Source organism: Sitophilus oryzae, unplaced genomic scaffold (genome assembly GCF_002938485.1).
Source record: "Sitophilus oryzae breed Bouriz unplaced genomic scaffold, Soryzae_2.0 scaffold_489_pilon_pilon, whole genome shotgun sequence".
Lineage (NCBI taxonomy): Eukaryota > Metazoa > Arthropoda > Insecta > Coleoptera > Curculionidae > Sitophilus > Sitophilus oryzae.
In genome coordinates this window covers 985,444-1,006,444 of record NW_022147072.1, presented here as the reverse complement: position 1 = coordinate 1,006,444, position 21,001 = coordinate 985,444, and the positions used below count along the sequence as shown (strand labels likewise).

At 31.6% G+C, this 21,001-nt stretch overlaps 3 protein-coding genes across 3 annotated transcripts; 2 read left to right on the top strand and 1 right to left on the bottom strand.

Moving 5' to 3' along the window:
- The first annotated feature begins 2,050 nt into the window (after positions 1-2,050).
- On the top strand, positions 2,051-3,036 carry LOC115886460 (proteasome subunit beta type-1). Its single transcript, XM_030905619.1, has 2 exons — positions 2,051-2,285; positions 2,338-3,036. The coding sequence occupies exons 1-2, from the start codon at positions 2,200-2,202 to the stop codon at positions 2,948-2,950; spliced, it is 699 nt and encodes a 232-aa protein (XP_030761479.1). The 5' UTR covers positions 2,051-2,199; the 3' UTR covers positions 2,951-3,036.
- Positions 3,037-3,110: 74 nt separating this feature from the next.
- On the bottom strand, positions 3,111-4,005 carry LOC115886461 (endothelial differentiation-related factor 1). The gene is made up of 2 exons (XM_030905620.1): positions 3,688-4,005; positions 3,111-3,628 (listed from the first exon to the last, which is right to left on the bottom strand). Exons 1-2 carry the CDS (start codon positions 3,809-3,811, stop codon positions 3,312-3,314), a joined length of 441 nt encoding a protein of 146 aa, XP_030761480.1. The 5' UTR covers positions 3,812-4,005; the 3' UTR covers positions 3,111-3,311.
- Positions 4,006-6,991: 2,986 nt separating this feature from the next.
- Positions 6,992-19,766, top strand: LOC115886452 (zinc finger protein on ecdysone puffs-like). The gene is made up of 11 exons (XM_030905609.1): positions 6,992-7,212; positions 7,345-7,649; positions 9,576-9,683; positions 9,748-9,871; positions 9,923-10,039; positions 10,097-10,319; positions 10,381-10,538; positions 10,601-10,875; positions 10,929-11,100; positions 11,205-11,416; positions 19,312-19,766. Exons 2-11 carry the CDS (start codon positions 7,353-7,355, stop codon positions 19,408-19,410), a joined length of 1,785 nt encoding a protein of 594 aa, XP_030761469.1. The 5' UTR covers positions 6,992-7,212; positions 7,345-7,352; the 3' UTR covers positions 19,411-19,766.
- Positions 19,767-21,001: the final 1,235 nt, after the last annotated feature.

Sequence of the window (21,001 nt, the reverse complement as noted above, 5' to 3'; positions counted from 1 at the left end):
CAAACCATCTCCCTTCTAAAGAGAAAAAGATAAAACATAAAGCTTATATTTTAGTCTTATCAACACACTTTTCGATAAAATATATGTCTAAAATTGCTAGTAATCCACTAACTTGATATTTTTAAGAAATTATGATACAAACATTATAATCAAAGTAAATTAATAATCAAAGTTCACAATCTTCATTATCTTGCTTACCTTAATTTTGCATATCAAGATAAATCTGAAATTATAAAATTAATTATAGAATTTGTATTATTATTGATTAACACTAAAAAAAAATTTCAACCGCAAATAATTCGAAAATAAACTGCAACTTGGCAACATCGACGATGTGCGCTTGCGTAGTATTGTTGATCAAATACAGCAAATATAGGCTTCAAGGTCAGCCACCGGATCCACACCTTTACCTTCGCCTATAATATTAACTACAATTGGATGAGCATGCAAAGCGAAGGTAAAATTATGAGGGGATGTTTTGTAAAAGCCAATAAGTGATTTATATAGTTTATCTACTAAAGCGGGAAATTTATTGCATTCAAAAAAGATGTGGTTTAACGTTCCAATTTCTCCACATTCACATAAGGAATCTGCATTTACACCTATACGATGTAAATGGGACGGAATTAGACAATATCCGCTTCTTAATCTGAAGAAGGTTGTCAATCTTTTCTTTGTAAAATCTTTACATGATCTAAACCATATGCTTTTGTAGGGAAAAGTAACAATTTCTGCATAATTTGTCCCTTTTGTACAAGAAATCTCCTTCCATCTGCCTTTCCATAACGACCAAAACTTTTCCTTAAGAATTGGAATAAAATCAGTAAACCAACATTTAATCTCAGCATCTCGACCATTTGTCTTTCCAATATTTGCTAACTGATCAGCTTTATCGTTGCCCAAAATATTCGTGTGACTGGGTAGCCATGCCAATGAAATTCGAAATTGTTTTTCTCTTAACTCAAATAGTTTACGTTTTGTAGCAAATGTAATTAATGTAATTTATGGTTATGTTCACGTTATGTTGTTAATTCTTCTGTACTTTTTATTAAAGTGAAAGGCCTAAGCCATGCCTAAGCTACTAGAACCTTAACTAGAACCAAACCAACCAAACTAGAACCACGCTAGAATCTTACTCTAAGGCTAGAACCACAGCTAGAACCATACTGAACTATCCAGCCTATTCTTCTATTTCTTCTCTTCCGTTTATCGGCCTTAGGCTACCAGGACTATACGACCACAGGTACGGCCTCGGTACGGCTCGTAGTAAATTTTAAGTTAGGCTTAGGCTCATAATATAGTGCGCGTTCAGGGAACACAGCGGCTGACCGACCGCTGAGTATTTTACTCAGGGTGCAGCCACACTATACTAAAAACGGCGTATCGGCGTAACGGCGTAATGACCTTAAATAGATTTCCAGTAATTCTATTGGCTGAAACATTCATCTGTCAGAAATTTTATCTGTCAAATTCATCTGTCAAAAATTTCAGCCAATAGAATTACTGGAAATCGATTCAAGGTCGTTACGCCGATACGCCGTTTTTAGGATAGTGTGGCTGCACCCTCAGTGGTTGACTGTTTTTGCGTGTAAAGAGAGACCGTTTAGGGAAACTGCTCTCAGCCACTCAGCCGCTGAACGTCCCTGAACGCGCCCATAGTCGAGTTTCGAAACGGGATTTCGACCGAGAGACGTCCTCTTTTTGCTACTAGGGCTGGGCCTAGCTAGGGTTATGCGGAAACCGAACTGCGGTTCTCGGCAATATCATGGTCAATGGCAGACCGACTTGGCGAATGAGATGAAAAATCCAATTGACTGTGTAAGATCCGCTGAACGTAAATGTCCACATAACCCAAGCACATGACCATGGTGCTAATCTTAGATTAACAATAAAAAGTGCTAATGTGATCGAACTGTTTAGAACTAAAAGAGAGGGCAGTGCTAGAATCGAGAATCAAGTAAACAGTGAAACAGCCCTTGAGCTTTGGTACCCATAGATAAGAAATTCAGATTTTGAACTTTACAAAACTTGGCTTTACTTGTCAATCTTGTCAATACTGTCAATGGTATTTGAATTCGAAATTTGAAAATTTTGTTTGTCATTGTCATCTTTGTCATACTGTTTTGAGGATCGGTATTCAGTTTTTGGCAAAGTTTTGGACTACAGAAAAGTTACTTTGTAACATAATTAGTTTCAAAAATGTCTCTTGCGATTAGGCCTTATTATCCTGATTATTCCACAGTACCAACACAGCATCATTTTAATCCTTATGCCGATAATGGAGGGTAAGTACGTACAAGTCCTCATTCCAATTGTTAATTTACCCAATTCTTATAGGAGCATAGTTGCTATCGCCGGTAACGACTTTGTAATTATTGGAGCTGATACACGTCTTAGCGCAGGATTCTCTATTTATACAAGAGAGCAAAACAAATTATTTTCATTGTCTGGTACAACAGTACTAGGATGTTCAGGATGCTGGTGCGATACACTAACATTAACGCGTATTTTAAAGTCCAGAATGCAGATGTACCAGCAGGAACATAATAAAGTTATGTCAACTGAAGCATGTGCACAAATGTTATCAACAATGCTATATTATAAGCGATTTTTTCCATACTACATATCCAATGTATTAGTTGGATTAGATAATGAAGGTAAAGGATGTGTCTACAGCTATGATCCAATTGGACACTGTGAAAAAGCAACATACAGAGCTGGAGGATCTGCAGGAGCTCTTTTACAACCTCTTTTAGATAACCAAATTGGGCAAAAGAATATGCTAAATGTCAAACCCGAATCGGTAACAAAAGAAAGGGCATTGTCAATTATTAAAGATGTGTTTATCTCTGCTGCTGAAAGAGATATATACACTGGAGATAGCATTTCAATTAATATAATCACTAAAGATGGTATTACACAGGAGACTTTTGAATTAAGAAAAGATTAAGGTTTACTGAATTAAATTACCTTTATTTTAAATGATTTTACTGGTGAAAAATTCCATTAATATTCAAATAAAAAAATTACTGAAGATCATGTTTTTTTTCTCACAAGTAGATTGTAGGTTAATGTAAATCTTTGTTAAGATCACAGGAACATAATACGCATTTATTTTTATAATTGCATGTATTTATTACAAAGACTTAATACACCTTAATGCAATTTTGCAGTAATGTTAAATTCCAATAAAATAAAACATGAGAATGGTGCAGACTCATTAAATGCGAACACCTAGAGATATTCAATGTGGTCTACAGTTCTAACAATGAAGATTGTATCCGATGCAACAAAAATCATCCCCTAGGATTCTATTTTTTGCTCTCAGGGAGTTGTAATGGCTTTCCCTTATCCTTTCCTCTTAATTTAATTCCAATGGCTCTTTCAATTTTTCCGAGGATGACATTGTTTGGAATACCTTTTCCAGCTTCGTAATCTGTGATAACTTGAGGTTTTTCATTTATTTTAGTGGCAAGTTCCTTTTGGGATAGACCTTTACTTTGACGACCTTGCTGAATTAATTTACCAACATCCAAAGAAATTGTCTCATGTTTTAGTTCCTCCGTTTCTCGGTCCAGTTTTGCTGTATTTTTTGTTGTAACATGTTGTTTGTTACTGCCGGCGCCCCCTAAAATAGAATTGATGTGATTTAAATCAAAAAATTCTAGAACAGTAGTGTGTACTTACATTTTAATTGGGTGTCAACAGGAACTCCTTGTCGTCGAGCGGCATTGATTGCTTGTTCAGTTTTCATTACACCCGCTTTTGGGGCTTTCTTTTTTAGTACGGTTACTGTATCCCAATCAGCCATTATTAAACTTTATTAAAAATTTGCGTACTCAAATAAAAGACCAAATATTTGACAATTTGGACAACTATAATATACACGTGAAGTTAGACACGTTTCATGGTTTCATTCAGGTTCATTACATGATTACAAGTTACAAGGAAATCAAACCATCAATACTTTTTTCCTGCTACAAAAGGGACCCACCGAAGGGACCGTACTTCAAAATTCAAAATATAATTTGAGCCAATCAAAATGCATATTATAGTTCTTTTTTACTACGACAACTTTCTAAGGTTCGTAATAAGGATGTCCACGTATAGAATATATCGATGTTTTTTTTCGATGTGTATCATCCTTTCCAAAAATATTCTTTGATCGTAAGTAAGGTATCTTTGCATCGTATGGAACCTTGGTATGGATACATGATACATCGCTGTTTGTCGATATATCGAAACAAATATTAGTATTACCGTTCGATTCTAGTTTTATTATTTTTATAAGGCTAGACAAGAAGTACTGGGACTTGGTTACTTCTCACAGTTCTTACTTTGTCCGATATACTTCATGTAATATTGTATCTTTTTGTTTTCTTGTAATTAGTAAACAGTTCGTAAATCTTATTATTTGATAATTTTTTTTTATTATAATTTTATATTATATTATAAGGATTATATTTATTATTTTATAATTTTAAATTAAAAAGAAAAAAGAGTCAAAGTTTCGGTTTCTTTTCTTTTTCATTTAAAATCAGATTGAAAGAGAAATGGACAACTTTTTTAAATTGTATATTATTGAGTTGAAAATTGAAAATAAAGATTTTTGCTCATCCATTTACCATCCACCTATCAAATTGTAATTAAAAATTAATGAGTAATACCCTTGATTATAGATGATACCAAAGAGTAGATCGAACTTAAATCGGTCTCCTTTATGCTTGTCTCACTGCGCTAATTCATCGGTTGACCAGTTTTTGACAACAATATGGCTCAGATCGTACGGAATTGGTACTCATACTCATATCGTTAAGTCTGTAGGCAACATATTATATTCGGAAACTAGAATTTTAAGTATGGAGGCTCGAAGGAGGAGGCGAATCGACAATGGGCATTTCAGTTCAGTTAGTTATTCTATGATGGGCATATTTAAAGCAAGTTACTCGGTTTGAGTAACTTGCTTTAAATTAATAATTAAATTACTTTAAAGCAAGTTTCTCGGTTTGATACCAGAGGCACTGTAAGCGGGTTAGATTGATCATTTGCATTGTTAGAATACGATTTAACTGTGTTTTTACTAGTTTTTTTTTAAATTTATGGTAATGGTGTGGATCCGGTGGCTGACCTTGAAACGAGTTTTTGCTGCATATAGTCACAGATACTACGCATGCGCACATCTTCGATGTTGCCAGTTTGCAAGTTATTTTGGAATTATTATCAGTAGTATAATCAGTAGAAAACAAATATGTGCTTTCAGTGTTTTTTTGTCAATATATACCGTATGATCGGAAAAACGGCGTCCAGTTGACTGGGAAATGACGATTGAGGACATTTTCCATATAAAATGACAGCGATCTTCATTTCATAGTCATCGCTGACGCTATTTTTTTTCAATCATAGTACGCGGTATATTTATATTATGGTAACCTATATTATTATTTTAATATTTCGCACAACACGTGAACGCTTATTATGTATTTTCATAGTCAATAAAATTAAATAGAAATAAATCTCTAGATTCCTATAATTAATTTAATTGCTCTAGATTATTATGCTACGTTTAAAAAGGGCTTTATTAAAGATACGGGAAATTAAAAGGGATGTGTCCAAGTTTTTTCTTTTTTTTAAATTTTTAAATGCTGTAGCTCCATGTCATGTTCATAATAGTTTTTTTTAACATATTTTTCCTAATGGAAGGATGGAATAGGATATGCAAAATTAAGATATTTTAACATTTATTTTCCAGACGAAGCATAATATAGTATTAAGATTAAGACATAACAAATATTATAAGAAAGATCTTAATATAAACGACAAACTAAGTCTTAATTTGGTCTTGTATAAACACAGGTATAAAACTAATAAAATCAAAACTCAACCTTCACCATATTGTCAAGATTTGGTATTATAAGAAACAAGAAATTACAGTAAATTAAGAAAAGAATATCAAAGTACACGATATTAAATGCCTACTGTAATGTATTCTACGACACAAACCATCTCCCTTCTAAAGAGAAAAAGATAAAACATAAAGCCTATTTTAGTCTTATGAACACACACTTCGATAAAATGTATGTCTAATATTGCTATTAATCCACTAACTTGATATTTTTAAGAAATTATGATACAAACATTATAATCAAAGTATATTATATTAGTAACATTATAGGTAAAATGTTACCTCTATCAGAGCCTCTATCTCCCATTGACGTGTATTGTTCTATAAGACTCGTCAGGGTAGTACATGGGTAGTACTTCAATACATCAATACATATAATCAAAACTATTGTTGCCTGTAAATAACTAGAAATTAAATAACTTGAAAGAAATAAAATAATTCTAATAAGTTTCAAACCATTAAGAAAAAATCCGTAATGATAATTTTTAATTCTAATGTAAATATATAAATAAATGTTATTATTATTACAATTTTATATATTCATAATACTTTCATTTCACAATCTTCATTATCTTTCTTACCTTAATTTTGGATATCAAGATAAATCTGAAATTAATTATAGAATTTGTATTATTATCAAAATTTGTATTAATCAAAAAAAAAATTTCAACTGCAAATAATTCGAAAATAAACTGCAATTTGGCAACATCGACGATGTGCGCTTGCGTAGTATCGATGATCAAATGCAGCAATTATGGAATATATGTAATGTGAAGTATTTTTCCAACAACCAAATAAGTCTTACACCTCCAATAAGGTCAGCCACCGGATCCACACCTTTACCTTGATTTGCAAAGGATTTGCTCCAGTTGCCGATCGATTTCATTTTCCATTTCCAATATATTTTTAGCAAAAATATAGAGCCGCATTTTTTTTTCAGGAATATTTGCTGTGAAATGTAAATTATAGCCTATACATATTTATCGGATATATCGAATTCGAATATTTGATACATCGAATCGAAGCAATGCATCGAAACGCAAATATCGATGTCTTCGATGCTTTAACGTATTTTCGACATCCTTAGTTCGTAGTTGATCGACAAACAGAAGCCGGAAGTCGGCACACGTAGAAACATGACGTAGCTCGTCTCGTAGATCGTAGATCGTAGACCATTTTATATCTCAGTTTTTGCAGCTTGGAGTCGTTTTCTTGGTGCTTTTTCGCGAATTTCAAGTTTTCTGTCGTTTTTAATAAGCGTTTCTCGCTATTAGTTTCATTTATAAACTCGGGGTGTTGTTTTATTTAAGGTAAGCATTATTATGTTTTTATTTTAACTTTGTTTATAGCGTGAAAATGAGTAAAAATTAAGTTTTCATCATGGCGTCGGCCGCCCGGCTTACCCTTCCCGTTTAACTCAATGTCTTTCTTCCTGTATCTAGTGGAGATTATGTCGAATAGAAGATTTGGCAATGGCCACAGGGGCAACAATCGTAGTTTTTCTCAACCTTTCCAAAGCGGCGTTAGTCCCTGGCAAGGGGGCAATATGAATCAAGGCGGACTTATGTCCCAATTATCCAATCCGCAACTTGCTCTAGCTTTAAGTAGCTTACTTCAGCAACAACAGCCACAGCAGCCGCCGTCCTTACTTTCTTTGAATACATCTCCGGCTTTTTCTAATAACCGAGATTTCGGTCGCTTTGGTAACCGAAGCCGTGATATTAGACGTCATGAGCCTTACAACAAGGTATGAATATTTAACGTTATTACTCTACTACAATCCAAACTCTTCATTTTGAAGTATTTTTGTTTTCATATTATACTTCATTGCTCGTAGAAACAATTTAAATATAAATGGGATTATTTTTTGGTTTTCCATCGACAAAAGATCCAAATCCAATTTATATGCATATTGAAGCTGTAGGTACTGACCTGTAATTGCCCTAAGGAAATTTTGACTTGGTATTAGTTCAATATCACCCTTTATTTCATTATTAATGCTGATCAGATATAGCTCTCACTGACCTGGGTACTTATTTTTATATTATTCAAAAGCAGATATTTATACAAATATATTTAGTGAAAACCTTGCAGATGAGCCATAATTAAAGAATAATAATACAAAAGTTATCACTAAAATAGGTAAATTTCTGTGTGACATCTCTTCAAGAATATCATCAAATTGTTGTGTGTGTGGCAGTGTTCCAGATCTATTTATTTTTTCATGAGGAGTGTATTTACAGTAAAATAAAGAACTTTAAAACAAGACGGAATAATTGCTCCAGTTGCTTTCTACCTATAGAAACAAACATCTCAAAATACAACATTGCAGAATATTTTGAAGATACTTGACAATCTTTTTGAAGCCCCCTTATAATTATAGGTTATAAATAAAAATCCACCAAAATTATAGGATCCGAGTAAGAAAGTATGAAACTAAAACAAAGTGAGGAAATTTCACATGATATTTTGAATATCCAAATATGGCAGGCATCAACATTTTTCTTTCTGGAAAATATGCTTATTTGTATATATTTAGACTATACCTTAGCATGATATTCTTTGGTTAACCACCTGATAAGATTTGTCAAGTAATATTCTATTTCTGTGGATGCAGGAATCTAAATCTAAGTCATGGGGAAATGATCATACCATTGAAAAATATGTTTGATATCATTGCTTAATTATTAATAATTATCCAAAAACCACTTTTATATAATATGGATATCCTCACTGTTTTATGTTTTATCGCATAATATGTTTGTATATATGCATATTGGAATAGTGTAAAAGAAAGTACTAATATTTAATTTGCTTGGTTGTAAAATGTATAACTTTTAAAATTGACTATCATTTTTAACAGTAACTCCATATTATGTTCACTAGGTTACATTGATAAAGGTGTCTATAATCTAGATTTCTGCATATACAAGGATTTTATAGGTAGGTTAAAATGGTCAGCTATTGATTTGCTAACATTATAGTATATTGAATGATTATATTGGTATAGTCATAGGTGTAAGACTGATTTGGTTGTTGGAAAATCCTTCACATTACATATATTTAAAATATCCCGAAGGACTTTGTATCCTCAAATAAGTAATACATAACTGTCTGCATTTAGTCTAGTAGTACATTATTCTGTACTGATTAAAGAATTTCACAAAATATTTAATGGTCACATTAGCTTTATGTATAATTTGTTACCTAGCTGAAAGTTTACCATTATTTGCCTTCAGGTCTAATGTGGTTTTATTCTGAATACATCACCTCCAAGTTAAATACAATTCTTTGTATTTGTTAAAATTTGTTTTATTTTTCCCAGTGTGAACCACATAAATCCTATTTATATTTAAATTTGTTTGATGTTTCAAGTTCTTTAATTATTTTTAATGCGAAAGATATCCAAAATCTTCCTGTACTTTTGCAAAATTATCAAATTTTATTACTTTGTCACAACCAGTATTGTTAGTTTAATGGATTTCCTGATATTTTTTAAATCTATTCCAAACTTTCTATTGTAATATTGACATAGTTATGTATCTACGTGAATATTAACAGAACAAAATATATTGTAAATGTACATTTTTTTAATTGTACTATTTTTTGTTGGTAAGTATTGTTAGGAAGTATTAAATACTTTGGTACCTGTTAAATTATTAATTCAATATAGAACCGTGGGGGCTGGAGATCAGATAAAAGTCGCAAACGGTCACCAAAAAGAGATGAGAAAAAGAACTTTGGTAAGAAGAAAGAAGACAAGAAGGATTCCAAACCTAAAGTATGAAAAGTATATTTTTTGTTGAATGAATATTTAGTTTATTCCATTTTTTTTCAATCATTAGAATGATGATTCAGCAGTGGTTGACTCATCTGCAGAAGATGGAGTGGAAGATGAGAAAAAGGAAACTAAAAGAGATTGGAAAGATGAGAAAAATACTGACGGCAAAGATGAAAGTGGGGATGAAGGTATTTAAATTATCTGATGTATGGATGTATATTTATATAAATAATTTTTAGCACCAAAAGCTGATGATAAGGAGGGTCAGTTTGTTGGAATTCCTCCCAAGTATCTTAATTGCTTTGTTTGTAACAAACAAATGTGGGATGGTGAATCGATGACAAAACATGTGAGAGGTAAAGTTTTTATTATACTACTTTTAAGTAAGCGTGTTCATAAATTCTATACTTAAGGTCGGGCTCATCATGAAATGATCAAGGCTTTTGAAGAAAGCATTCATCTTTGTGTTGATATTCTAAGAGAGAATATGCGTTTGGGAGAAGAACGCAAGATGATTGAATTGAATAGACAAAATCGTTTGAAGAACTTTAAAGATAGAAATGCATTTGTAGAGCCAAATAGTCACTGTAATATGTGTGATTTGAAGTTTTTGGGAAAAATTATGGTTCATAGAAGGTCTGCTTTTAAAAACTAAAATATAAATTTCTTACTTAATGTTGAAATTATTTCATTCTAGGTCAGCTGGTCATCAGCGTTTAAAAAGATATTTGCATCCTAATTGTAGAATTTGTGGAAAAGAATTTCCTTCAAGATTGGAATGGATTGAACATCGCTTAACACCTGAACATTTAAAGAAACTGCATGAAGAAAGAGAGAAAGCTCGTGGCGGAAAAGGTAATTTTCTTAACAAATAAATCATCGGTTTTTTAACTTTTTTTGTTGAATATATATCTTAGATGGTGATGAAGTCACTGAAGCTGCTGACGAAACTGAAACTGCTGAAGAAACTGAAGCAGACCAAGATATTAATTTGGAACCTTTGCTTGATGAGCCTCTGCAGATGGAAAATGAAAATCCAATTTTTGAACTTGATGAAGTTCTTGATGGGCTACAAAATCGTATTCCTGCTTATAAGCCAGATAGAGCAGTGTCTTCAAAAAGTCTTAAGCCATTCAGTGGGTTTGTGTGTGACCTTTGTCACAGAAGTTTTGTTGAAGAACAAGATGCTCAAGTATGATAGTAAGCTCTTGGGGTGTGACTATAATTAAAATACTTTTTTCTCAGGATCATTTAAAAACTAGACGGCATTACTATACATTTGTTGGGGCTCTTAAGACTCAGTTTGATAGGAGGGAGAGGAAGCGCAAGGCGTCTGAAGAGAGAGAAAAGAAAAAACGTGAAGAAGAAGCTAAGAAGGAAGCATCAGAACAAAATGGAGAAAATGAAGGAGCGGAAGGTATGTTACGTAATATATTTTAGTTCGGAATGTTTTTAGTATTTATTCTTAAATGTACAATTTTTTTAATACTAAAATTGTCTTATTTATTGGTTATATTTTAGAGGTTGAAGGTAATGAGGATCAGGAGATGTATGATCCCGAGGAGCACACGGAAGATGCAGAAGAAGGTGTTAAGGTTGAGGATGAGAATGGGGATGGTGACGGGGATGATGTAGTTGAAGTTAAAGAAGATGCAGAAGATGCTGAAGAGACTGAAGTTAAAGAACCGGAACCAGAACCAGAGCCTGTACCTGAACCAAAACAGGTTAAAGAGGTAGGTGATAAACAGAACTGCAACAAGTCAGTTTTAAAAAGTCTTAAATCTTAACTTTTAAGTCATTTCTAAAATTATTAAAATGATTCAAATCTTGAGTCAGTATCAATATAAAGTTCAAATGATTTACTTCTTAAGTCTTTGACTTTAATCATTCTACGGTCAAGTTATTTTTGTAGACTTCAAATAAATAATAATCAATGAAATGTCAGTTAAATCATTTTTATGACTTATGTCTACAATTTTGACTTAAATCATGATAATCTGCAAATTAAGTCAGTAAAATCAAACAACCAGAATTCAGTTAAAGTACCTTTTTTCTAAAAGTGAATTTTCTTCTATTACTGATTTTCTTATTATCGATATTATTAATTTATTGTAGGCACAGATGAGAATAATACCACTTAAAAATAAAAGATTTTTAGAATAACTACAAACAATAAAAAATATCAGCATCGTAGCGTCAATAACATATAAAAACACTACTTGTTGTATACTTGTACTATAAAATTAAATTTTGTAGCACCTTGTACAGGGTGTCCCACTAAGAATAGCTCTCGGCTATATCTCCTAATGTATTAGCTTAGGGCTTGCGGAAAAAACTATTTATAACTAGAGGCACAGAATATCTAGCTACGCAACAGAAAAATACTCGAAATGAAAGAGCTAAAATTGCACAAATAAAATACTAGATGGCGCGACAATATCATAATCAGAATATAATTGGAAATTTTCAACTTTCGGTTTTGGATCGACGTAGATCGACGGCACGTCGACGGCCTTAAAGCTCGGCTAAATATGCACAGTTGCCAGATTCAAACAGACTTTAATTGGCATCCCATTCTTTTTCTGGTGTATAATAATTTCTTTCTATTGTTCGTTTCTTGTCAGATACACTTATATTAATTATTCGTTTGGCTTTAAAATAGCTTTAATTTTAAGTATATTATTAGAAAACATATGCTCTCAAAATACATTTTTAATATACACTACTTTATTATGTTAACTAAGAAAATAACTTTAATTACCTTTAAAATTAATAATATACAGGGCGATTGATAGTGATATTTATTAATGCTGAAACGTTAGTAATAAAATATACGTTTAATAATAATGGAAATAATTTATTAAAATGCAGCACAAAAAATATTAATTGACTAAAAAATACTATAATAACAATTTTTTTCTGTTTGCTACGTTATTTATATAGACCTAGGTAGATTTTCAAAAGTGACACAGGTACAATTAATAATATATTAGTTCGGCTAAAAGTTGTTGTCACGACATCGTACAATAAATTAAAATTCGGAAAATAAATTAAAATTATATTAATTAAACAAATCTTTATAAAGAAACACAAGTATATCAAATTTGGGCCCAATCGAACGCCAGGAAATGGTATCGTAATATGGTACTACATTGTGGTACCCCTTGATATGCTTCATGGTACGCTTCAGGAAGTGATATCGTAATATGGTACTATATTAAGGTACCACTTTATATATGCATCATAGTAGATGCATCATAGTACCATCATATTACAATGTCACCGAAAATACTTACTATACCAAGTTAAGCCCAATCGAACGCCAGGAAATGGTATCGTATATGGTACTATTATGGTACCCCCTGATATGCTTCATGGTACCATAATATTGTAATATCATCAAAAATACGCAAGTATATATCAAATATGAGCCCAAATGAACGTCAGGAAATGGTATCGTAATATGGTACTATAGAAGGTACCACTTTATATGCATCATAGTACCATCATATTACAATGTCACCGAAGACACTTACTATACAAAGTATAAGTCCAATCGCACGCCAGGAAATGGTATCGTATCTGGTACTATTATGGTGCCTCTTGATATGCTTCATGGTACCATAATATTACAATGTCACTGAAGCTACGTAATATACCAAGTTTAAGCCCAATCGAACGCCATGTATCGTAATATGGTACTATATTACGGTATCACTTGATATGTTTTATGGTACCATAATATTGCAATGTCATGAAAAATATGCAAGTATATATCAAATACCGTATGATATCGAAAAAAACGGCATCCAGTTGGCTGAGAAAAGACGATCGATGACATTTCCCATATAAATTTACACATAAAATGACAGCGATTTTCATTTCATAGCCATCGCTAACGCCGTTTTTTTCCGATCATACGGTATGAACACAATCGAACGTCAGGAAGTGGTGTCATAATAGTAGAACAATACTTATTATATTGTCGCCGAATTACAATCAAAATTCAGGATTCAGTTAGAATCAAACGTCAGGAAGTGATTTTAATTCAGCTCGTAGATTTAACTCCAACTAACATGGCAAGTTAAATACTTAAACGTTTGAAAAAAGAGCTCTAATCTATTTTAATATGTTTAAATGATGTAGCAAATTTGAAGGTAGGCTTTATCAGGAAGTATTACAATATAAATTACACAATGGCAACACTGCATAAAATTCTTTTAAATTTCGTTTGTAGGAAACTGTTTTCTTTTAAATTTATCGCCCTCTGTTATGTAGTAGCGAAACTACCGCATCAAAATATCTGATTTGGAGACAGGCTTTGAAAGCCTGTCTCCTTTTGAGACCTACGATTTTATACATGTAACGAGGCTTCTGTTGCGTAGCTAGATATTCTCTGCTAGAGGCCATGAGAAATTGCTGGAAACTATTTTCAAGTTTGTAGAACGGCCGCTAAAGGGCGCAACTGCTATAAAAAATAATAAAAAGGAGTTTTTACACAATTTTGCCTAGATAACGGGTACTGTAAATAATAGCTTCATAATCTCCAGTAAATTTTGAATATTTTTCATTAGAACCATTTTCCCCTATCTGCCACAATAAAGTGATGGGGGAAGGTTAGATCTGTTTTTATTTAAATATTAATAACTCCGGACTGAATCCAACAAACGAGGGCTGGTTTAAAAGAGAGTTTCTTACTCTATATTATACCATATAAACAATAATAATAACCTTTTGAATGTAGACGCTAGGGGGCGCTGTCTTACAATTTATCAAACATTGCGCGTTTTTTTTCTAAAAATTAAATGCGATAGTATATGTAATTTTAGCTGATATTAAAGAGTAATAAAAGCTTAAAAAATGGCCAAAACCGCATCTTGATATCTTTTTTCAAACCAAAGTATTAGCAAAATTATAATAAATACGAAAATATAAGCCCTTAGTTACCTTATTTTTCTAACACGGTATTACTAGCTTTTTTGAACATGAACATTGTGACAAAAAATAAAATAGAAATGATTAGATTATGCTGAAATCGACAATATACCAGAATACCATAATACCAGATCTATTAATATCTAATAATTAAGATGTCAATGACAGTAAATAAGAAACGACGCACAGTGCTTCACATATGGCTCTAGAGGACAAAAATCCAAAACTTCTCTTCTTATTGTAAGCAATTTATTCAAACTAGGTTTATTTGACACAAATGATGAGTACTCTCATTGTACTGAATGATGATGTTCTTAGTCCCACGTTTATGAAAAAAAATCTTATTTACTCCATCCAATTAATTTACTCCATCTGAAAAGTATTATAAAATAAAGTTCGTCGCAAGCAGACGCAGGTGAACTATACAAAAATTAAAAGTGTATGAATATGGCAACAAAAATATTCAATAAATACAATATGTTTTGATATGTTTTTTTTAAATGCCTTTTTGAAGATTTAAAACGTAAAATTTTTATACCCATTTAAGAATCATCTTAAAAAATAAATAAAAACTAAACAATCACGAACTTGTTTAGAAATAAATTTAAAGTACATACCTTGTTTAACAATAGAGAGTTTTTAGGTCGCCTATTTGGTAAATGACGTAAAACGCTAAACGTTATACTGATCATGCGCAGTTTGTGAAAAATAACCGACAAAATTTGTTGGCTAGGTACTGTCATTTTAGATTTTGAACCGTTTATTTAACACGTCATCTGTCAAACGTTAACGTTGTCAAATAACCTCACAAATTGAGTTTTGTTTGTCTCTTTTGGGGTTCGTGAAAATTGTTTATTATGATAAATTTCAATATATTGAAAATATTAGAGTTCGAAATGCTGACGGAGAAACAGATAATAATTTTGATAAGGGGTGCAATTCTTCACGATATTTTCGATCTGGATCTTGGCGTTGCCAATTTTTGTCACTCAAATATGTTGATTATATTATTTTGAAGGACAAAAGAAGACTACAAAAAAATATATTTTTAGGAACTATTTTACGTATTATTTGTTACCCTTTTGTAGCAGTTTTCTTTTTTTTCTTCTTTGATTAACCCAAATAAGTATTACACTTGGCAACTGGGCTAAAATGTATCCCGTAATAGCGTACCGTTTATTTGAACCTAAATAGTGGCGAACGCTATACACTAATAGGGTAATTCCTTATTTTTGTATCAATGTGCATGCTCTATATAACGGATAACGTATAAAGCTGATCGAATAAGGGGCTTAAAAAGTCTCTAATATCCATAGTGGCTTTCAATTAAGCACGTACCCGTTTAACCCCATAATATACAGAACTGCTATGAATGTTATTCTTTTCACTGATGAGATAAACAAACAAACAAACAACGCTTTATTGTGCAAAAAGCCAAAACAGCTTCATCGACAAAGCACTCACAAACAACAAAATCACAAAAAAATACAAACAACATAAAATACACAATACAAATAATACAATTCAAAAAAAGTTAAGTCTTTAAAATTACAAAAAGAATATACATGGACAATTTTAGAACAGTACGCAGTAAATAGATATAATTTTAAAGTTATAGAATATTAAATACTTGACCTTTGACCAGTGTGTGAGATGATCAACATTTTAAAATTCAAAATTGTTCATAATCAAACATCAACAAAAAAGTCGTTTACCGCATATAGGGTTCTCTCCAGTAGGTATGATTTTAGAGCCTTGCGAAATGCGGGAAAGAATGAAAGCGATTTGATATTCAAAGGCAGATGATTGTACATTTTTTTGGCATTGTACAGTATTGAACCCTTAACTAGTTCTGAGCTCGGGGTTGGCAGATAAAGATCGTGCTCTGCATTCCTAAGTGGATAGTTATGAGATGGCCTTTCGGGAATAGCAGATATGTGCTTGCGGATTAAGCAAACGGATTCAAAAATGAATAAAGAAGGAAGAGTCAGTATTTTCAAATTTTTAAAGAAATTCTGGCAGTGAGTTCTACTGTTCAGTCCCAATAAATATCGAACTGCTCTCTTTTGAAGTATGAAAACACGATCAAATTTTTGTTGTTGCGCAGCAAGTACCCCAGAATGGAAGGGCATAACGAAGATGTGACTCAAAAGGGCATAATAGGCTATTCTAGAGGTTGAGAAGTTAAGTTCCTTAGAAACTGATCTTAGCGCAAAACAGGCAGCGCTTAGTTTCTTTGATAGAGCTTCAATGTGAGAGTCCCATTTTAACGAGTTGTCTACAAGAAGTCCTAAGAATTTCACAGAGTCCACGACGTCAATAGTAGTGTTATTAAGTACAAAAGGTTGTATAGTACTTTTATATGACAAAACTTTAGTTTTTGATAGGTTGAGGCATAGGAGATTAGAATCGCACCAAGACTTAATGGTGCGTAAGTCATTGGATATAGTATCATATAGCGCCGCAACATCTGGGCCGCTCCAAGTGAAACTAGTATCGTCCGCAAAGAGGCAGATTTTACCGCTAATGTCCAGTACATAATGATCGCTAATGATCGCAAAATTTATTTTTAGTGAAAATATTTGCTAACAAAAACGCTGTTTATGAAAAATAAAATACAAGATGGTTGAACATTGCTATAAGTATAAAATTATATATTCAGATATTAGTAAATTTTAACTTATTTTTTGATTTTTGTCCATGGGACGAAGCACTGTGCGACGCTTCAGTGAAGTCATGGTAGGCTTTGGAAAAAAGTTGCTTTTGGCCTAATAGTATAAACCTCAAAGTGTTATTAGATCAACATTTTGATAGTTTTTTTCTCTATTGAAGAAAAGCTTTTTTAGAAAAGCAATCAAAAGTTAAAAAAATGCTGCTGAGACTAACAAAATGTTGATATAATAATTCTTTTATGTTTAAACTATCCCTCCAGAAGCAACTTTTTTCCAAAGCCTACCATGAATTCACTGAGGTGTCGTTTCTTGTCCACCGTCGTTGATATCTTAATTATTAGATATTAATAGACCTAGTATTATGGTATTCTGGTTCATTGTCGATTTTTTGAATAAAACAATCTTTTTTATCTTTTTTTTTTTATTAGAATAGTCATAATCAAGAGGGCTAGTGATAACGTATTAGAAAAATAAGGTAAATAAGGGCTTATATTTTCGTATTTATTATAATATTGCTAATAACTTTGGTTTGTTAAGCTTTTATTACTCTTTAGTACCAGCTAAAATTACGTATACTATCGCATTTAATTTTTTTGAAAAAACGCATTATGTTTGTTAAATTGTAAGACAGCGCCCCTTAGCGTCTACGTTCAAAAGGTTATTTTTATTGTTTACGTAGTATAATATAGAGTAAGAAACGCTCTTTTAAACGAGCTCTCATTTATTGGATTCCGATCATCCAGTCCGGAGTTATTAACATTTAAATAAAAACAGATCTAACCTTCCCCCACCACTTTATGTTAGCAGATAGGGTAAAATGGTTCTAATGAAAAATATTCAAAATTTAGTGGATATTATGAATCTAGTATTTATAGTGCCCGTTATCTAAGCAAAATGGTATAAAAACTCCTTTTTCTTATTTTTTTTATAGCAGTTAGCCCTCTAGCGGCCGTTCTACAGACTTGAAAATAATTTCTAGCAATTTCTCATGGCCTCTTTAGTTATTAATATTTTTTCCGCAAGCTCTACGACTAATACTTTCCGAGATATAGCCGAGACCTATTCTTAGTGGGACACCCTAGAAGAAATAGAAATGGCACCCATCGTGAATCAATGCTAGAGTAAAGTCTATTATATCATTTGTTTCCAGATTCATAAAAAATGTTAAATAGAAAAGTTTTAGACAAAGTTAAGATACACAATTAAATTTTTTAATATACAGGGTGCTTCAAAAAAGCGTGGCTGACATATAAAACACATCTTATGTGTCTTATTTTAAATGTTTTTTAATGATTTACTAATCATTCTAATCAGCCTATGATCGATCGCTGAACATTCCTTACATTCGTTTTTTTTAGCAATAACATGTAAATTTATGTTTCACAAAACTGATTTCTTTGTTCCAAATCTTTTTTAACCAACTTCTCTGTAATTGTGTTCATTCAAGAACATTCGTCAATTATCGTCAAATTCGTTATGTTTACTTAATAATTAATTGAAAACTAGAAAAAAACAATAAATCAAAATTAAAGAAAAACATGAACAAAGAGATAGTTAATTGGCATGTTAAGATATAGGTAAAAAAATGCAATAAATATACACCAATTAAGCAATTGCTTTCTGTGATTAATGTGTTAATCTGTAATTGGATATCTACTCTAATATCTACTATATAAAAATGTTATTAAAATCGCGTAGCATAAAGCTGCTTAAAAGGGCATACAGCTAGTATGTTAATATTTATGAATATTTGTTTAGATATATAAGTATTGTATGATTAAAAAAAGCCGTCAAGTTACCTTACAAATTTTATTGTCTTGATAGATAAACTATTATTTTGAAGTACGTACATTTTGTTTATTATTATTATTTTTATGTTATTATTTCAAAACTAAAAATCGTTTTTTTTTCTGAAAAATTATTTTCATTTAATCCCAAGTTTAAATTTTAAATTTTTAGTTTTTGCATACATTATCAATTTTATATTTATGGATTGAAATTATATGTGAATTTTTAATTAGGTTAAAGCTGAGCCTCCGTCGACTCCCAGCAAAGCTACTCCAAGGAAGGCTGCTGTTAGAAATGGCGCTGGTCCAAAAAGCAAGAGACTACGCAAATAAAACTGGTCACACAGTTTAGAAACACTCTTATCAGTTTTGCATCTGGTAGTTTTCTGAAAGGGTGTTAACATAATATATTATCTATACTTTTTGACTTATAATTTTTAATATTTTTGTATTTCCAAGCAATTACTGTTTAGTATGCTTTTTATTTAGATAGATGTCTATGTATTTTGAATTAACTATGGTAGGATGTCTCTTCAATGTATCACTATAATGTATTTCCTATTTTATGTACCGATCGGTGTATTTACTTTTAGTAGTTTGATAAATAAACAATCCTTAGGTAATATATGAAAAGACTCACTTATATTAACTGAATTGTTTCCACTTATGGAATAAATGCTATCTGGTGATATGTTGTTTTATTTTTCTTATATTGTTTCTATTATTTCACGAGGTATATGCATAGCCCTATCGGTATTACATAACTAAATTGTATATTATATGTAATTTTATAAATTTTATTTAAAAAAATTTTATTTATAAAAAAATAAATTTTAAAAATTGTATGTATGTGTATATACAGGTGTCCTAGTAATAAGTGCAAGATTTTAATCGGTAGTATATTGCGGCCTCAAAAACACGCCTATGAGGTATTTTTTGCGAAAAAAAAATTTGAAAATTGGAATTTTTAAAAAAAAAATTTGGAAGTTTCTTTAGTTTTAAGTTAAAAAACATAATTTCTTGGTAATATGGCAACATAGGTAGTAGCTTAAATTTGCATGAAATAATCAGTGGTTCTTAAAATTTTAGCAAAAAATCATTTTTTTTGGAAATTTTCAAAGTAAAATAACTCGGTTATTTTGGACTTATTTGAAAAACCGAAACCGGAATTGTTTTTCGGTACCGCTCCTCTTAGGAACCGGAATTTCCCGTTTTTTTCGGTACATTCGGTACTGACTAATTTGTGTCCAATGGTGTTCATCGATCAGAAAGTTCATTGAATCAGAAAACAAGGGATCGTTTTTCAAATTAAAATGGATAAAAAATTGCGATTTTTAATGAAAATAATATGAAATAAGTATATAGGTAACTTAAATTTCACATCAAACTACATAAACCGACTTAACTGAATTTGAGACAAAAGCCGTAAAATATTGAATTAAAATGCAAATATCTTTTAAAACATGACATAAATAATAAATATAGTTCAGTCATTGGGAATCAAAAAAGGAGCCTGCTTGGAAAAAAGTCCGGAAGTTTTGAAACTTTGCAGGTTTATAGGTTTTGGGGTTCCTAACTAAAATCCATAAAATGCACATTTCCAGACTTGCCGCCGGCGCCGCCATCTTGCCAAGATGGCGCTTAAAATCGGTATTTTGTGAATATCTCGAAAACTATGCGTTTTTCGTGAAAATTTGAAGGGAGCTAAATTAAAGAGAACAAAATTTCCTATAAAAAAGGTTTTATGAAAATTTTCGCTAAAGTCAACCATTTAGGCACAAAATCCCTGGAAATTTTACGATTTTGCGTAAAATATGATATATTATGTATAGTCGATTTTCCGGAATCAAATGTCGATTAGGGTTCACTAAAACTAGTTTAAGTTTAGTTTCTTCAATTTTGTCATAAAACAGTGGCGTATCAT

Bases quoted from the DNA above. Each gene is read 5' to 3' on its own strand.
- LOC115886460 (XM_030905619.1), top strand. From the start codon at position 2,200: ATGTCTCTTGCGATTAGGCCTTATTATCCTGATTATTCCACAGTACCA. The intron at 2,286-2,337 runs GTAAGTACGTAC...CAATTCTTATAG, and splicing joins CCTTATGCCGATAATGGAGG to GAGCATAGTTGCTATCGCCG.
- LOC115886461 (XM_030905620.1), bottom strand. From the start codon at position 3,811: ATGGCTGATTGGGATACAGTAACCGTACTAAAAAAGAAAGCCCCAAAA. The intron at 3,629-3,687 runs GTAAGTACACAC...ATTCTATTTTAG, and splicing joins TGTTGACACCCAATTAAAAT to GGGGCGCCGGCAGTAACAAA.
- LOC115886452 (XM_030905609.1), top strand. From the start codon at position 7,353: ATGTCGAATAGAAGATTTGGCAATGGCCACAGGGGCAACAATCGTAGT. The intron at 9,872-9,922 runs GTATTTAAATTA...AATAATTTTTAG, and splicing joins AGATGAAAGTGGGGATGAAG to CACCAAAAGCTGATGATAAG. The intron at 10,539-10,600 runs GTAATTTTCTTA...TATATATCTTAG, and splicing joins GAAAGCTCGTGGCGGAAAAG to ATGGTGATGAAGTCACTGAA.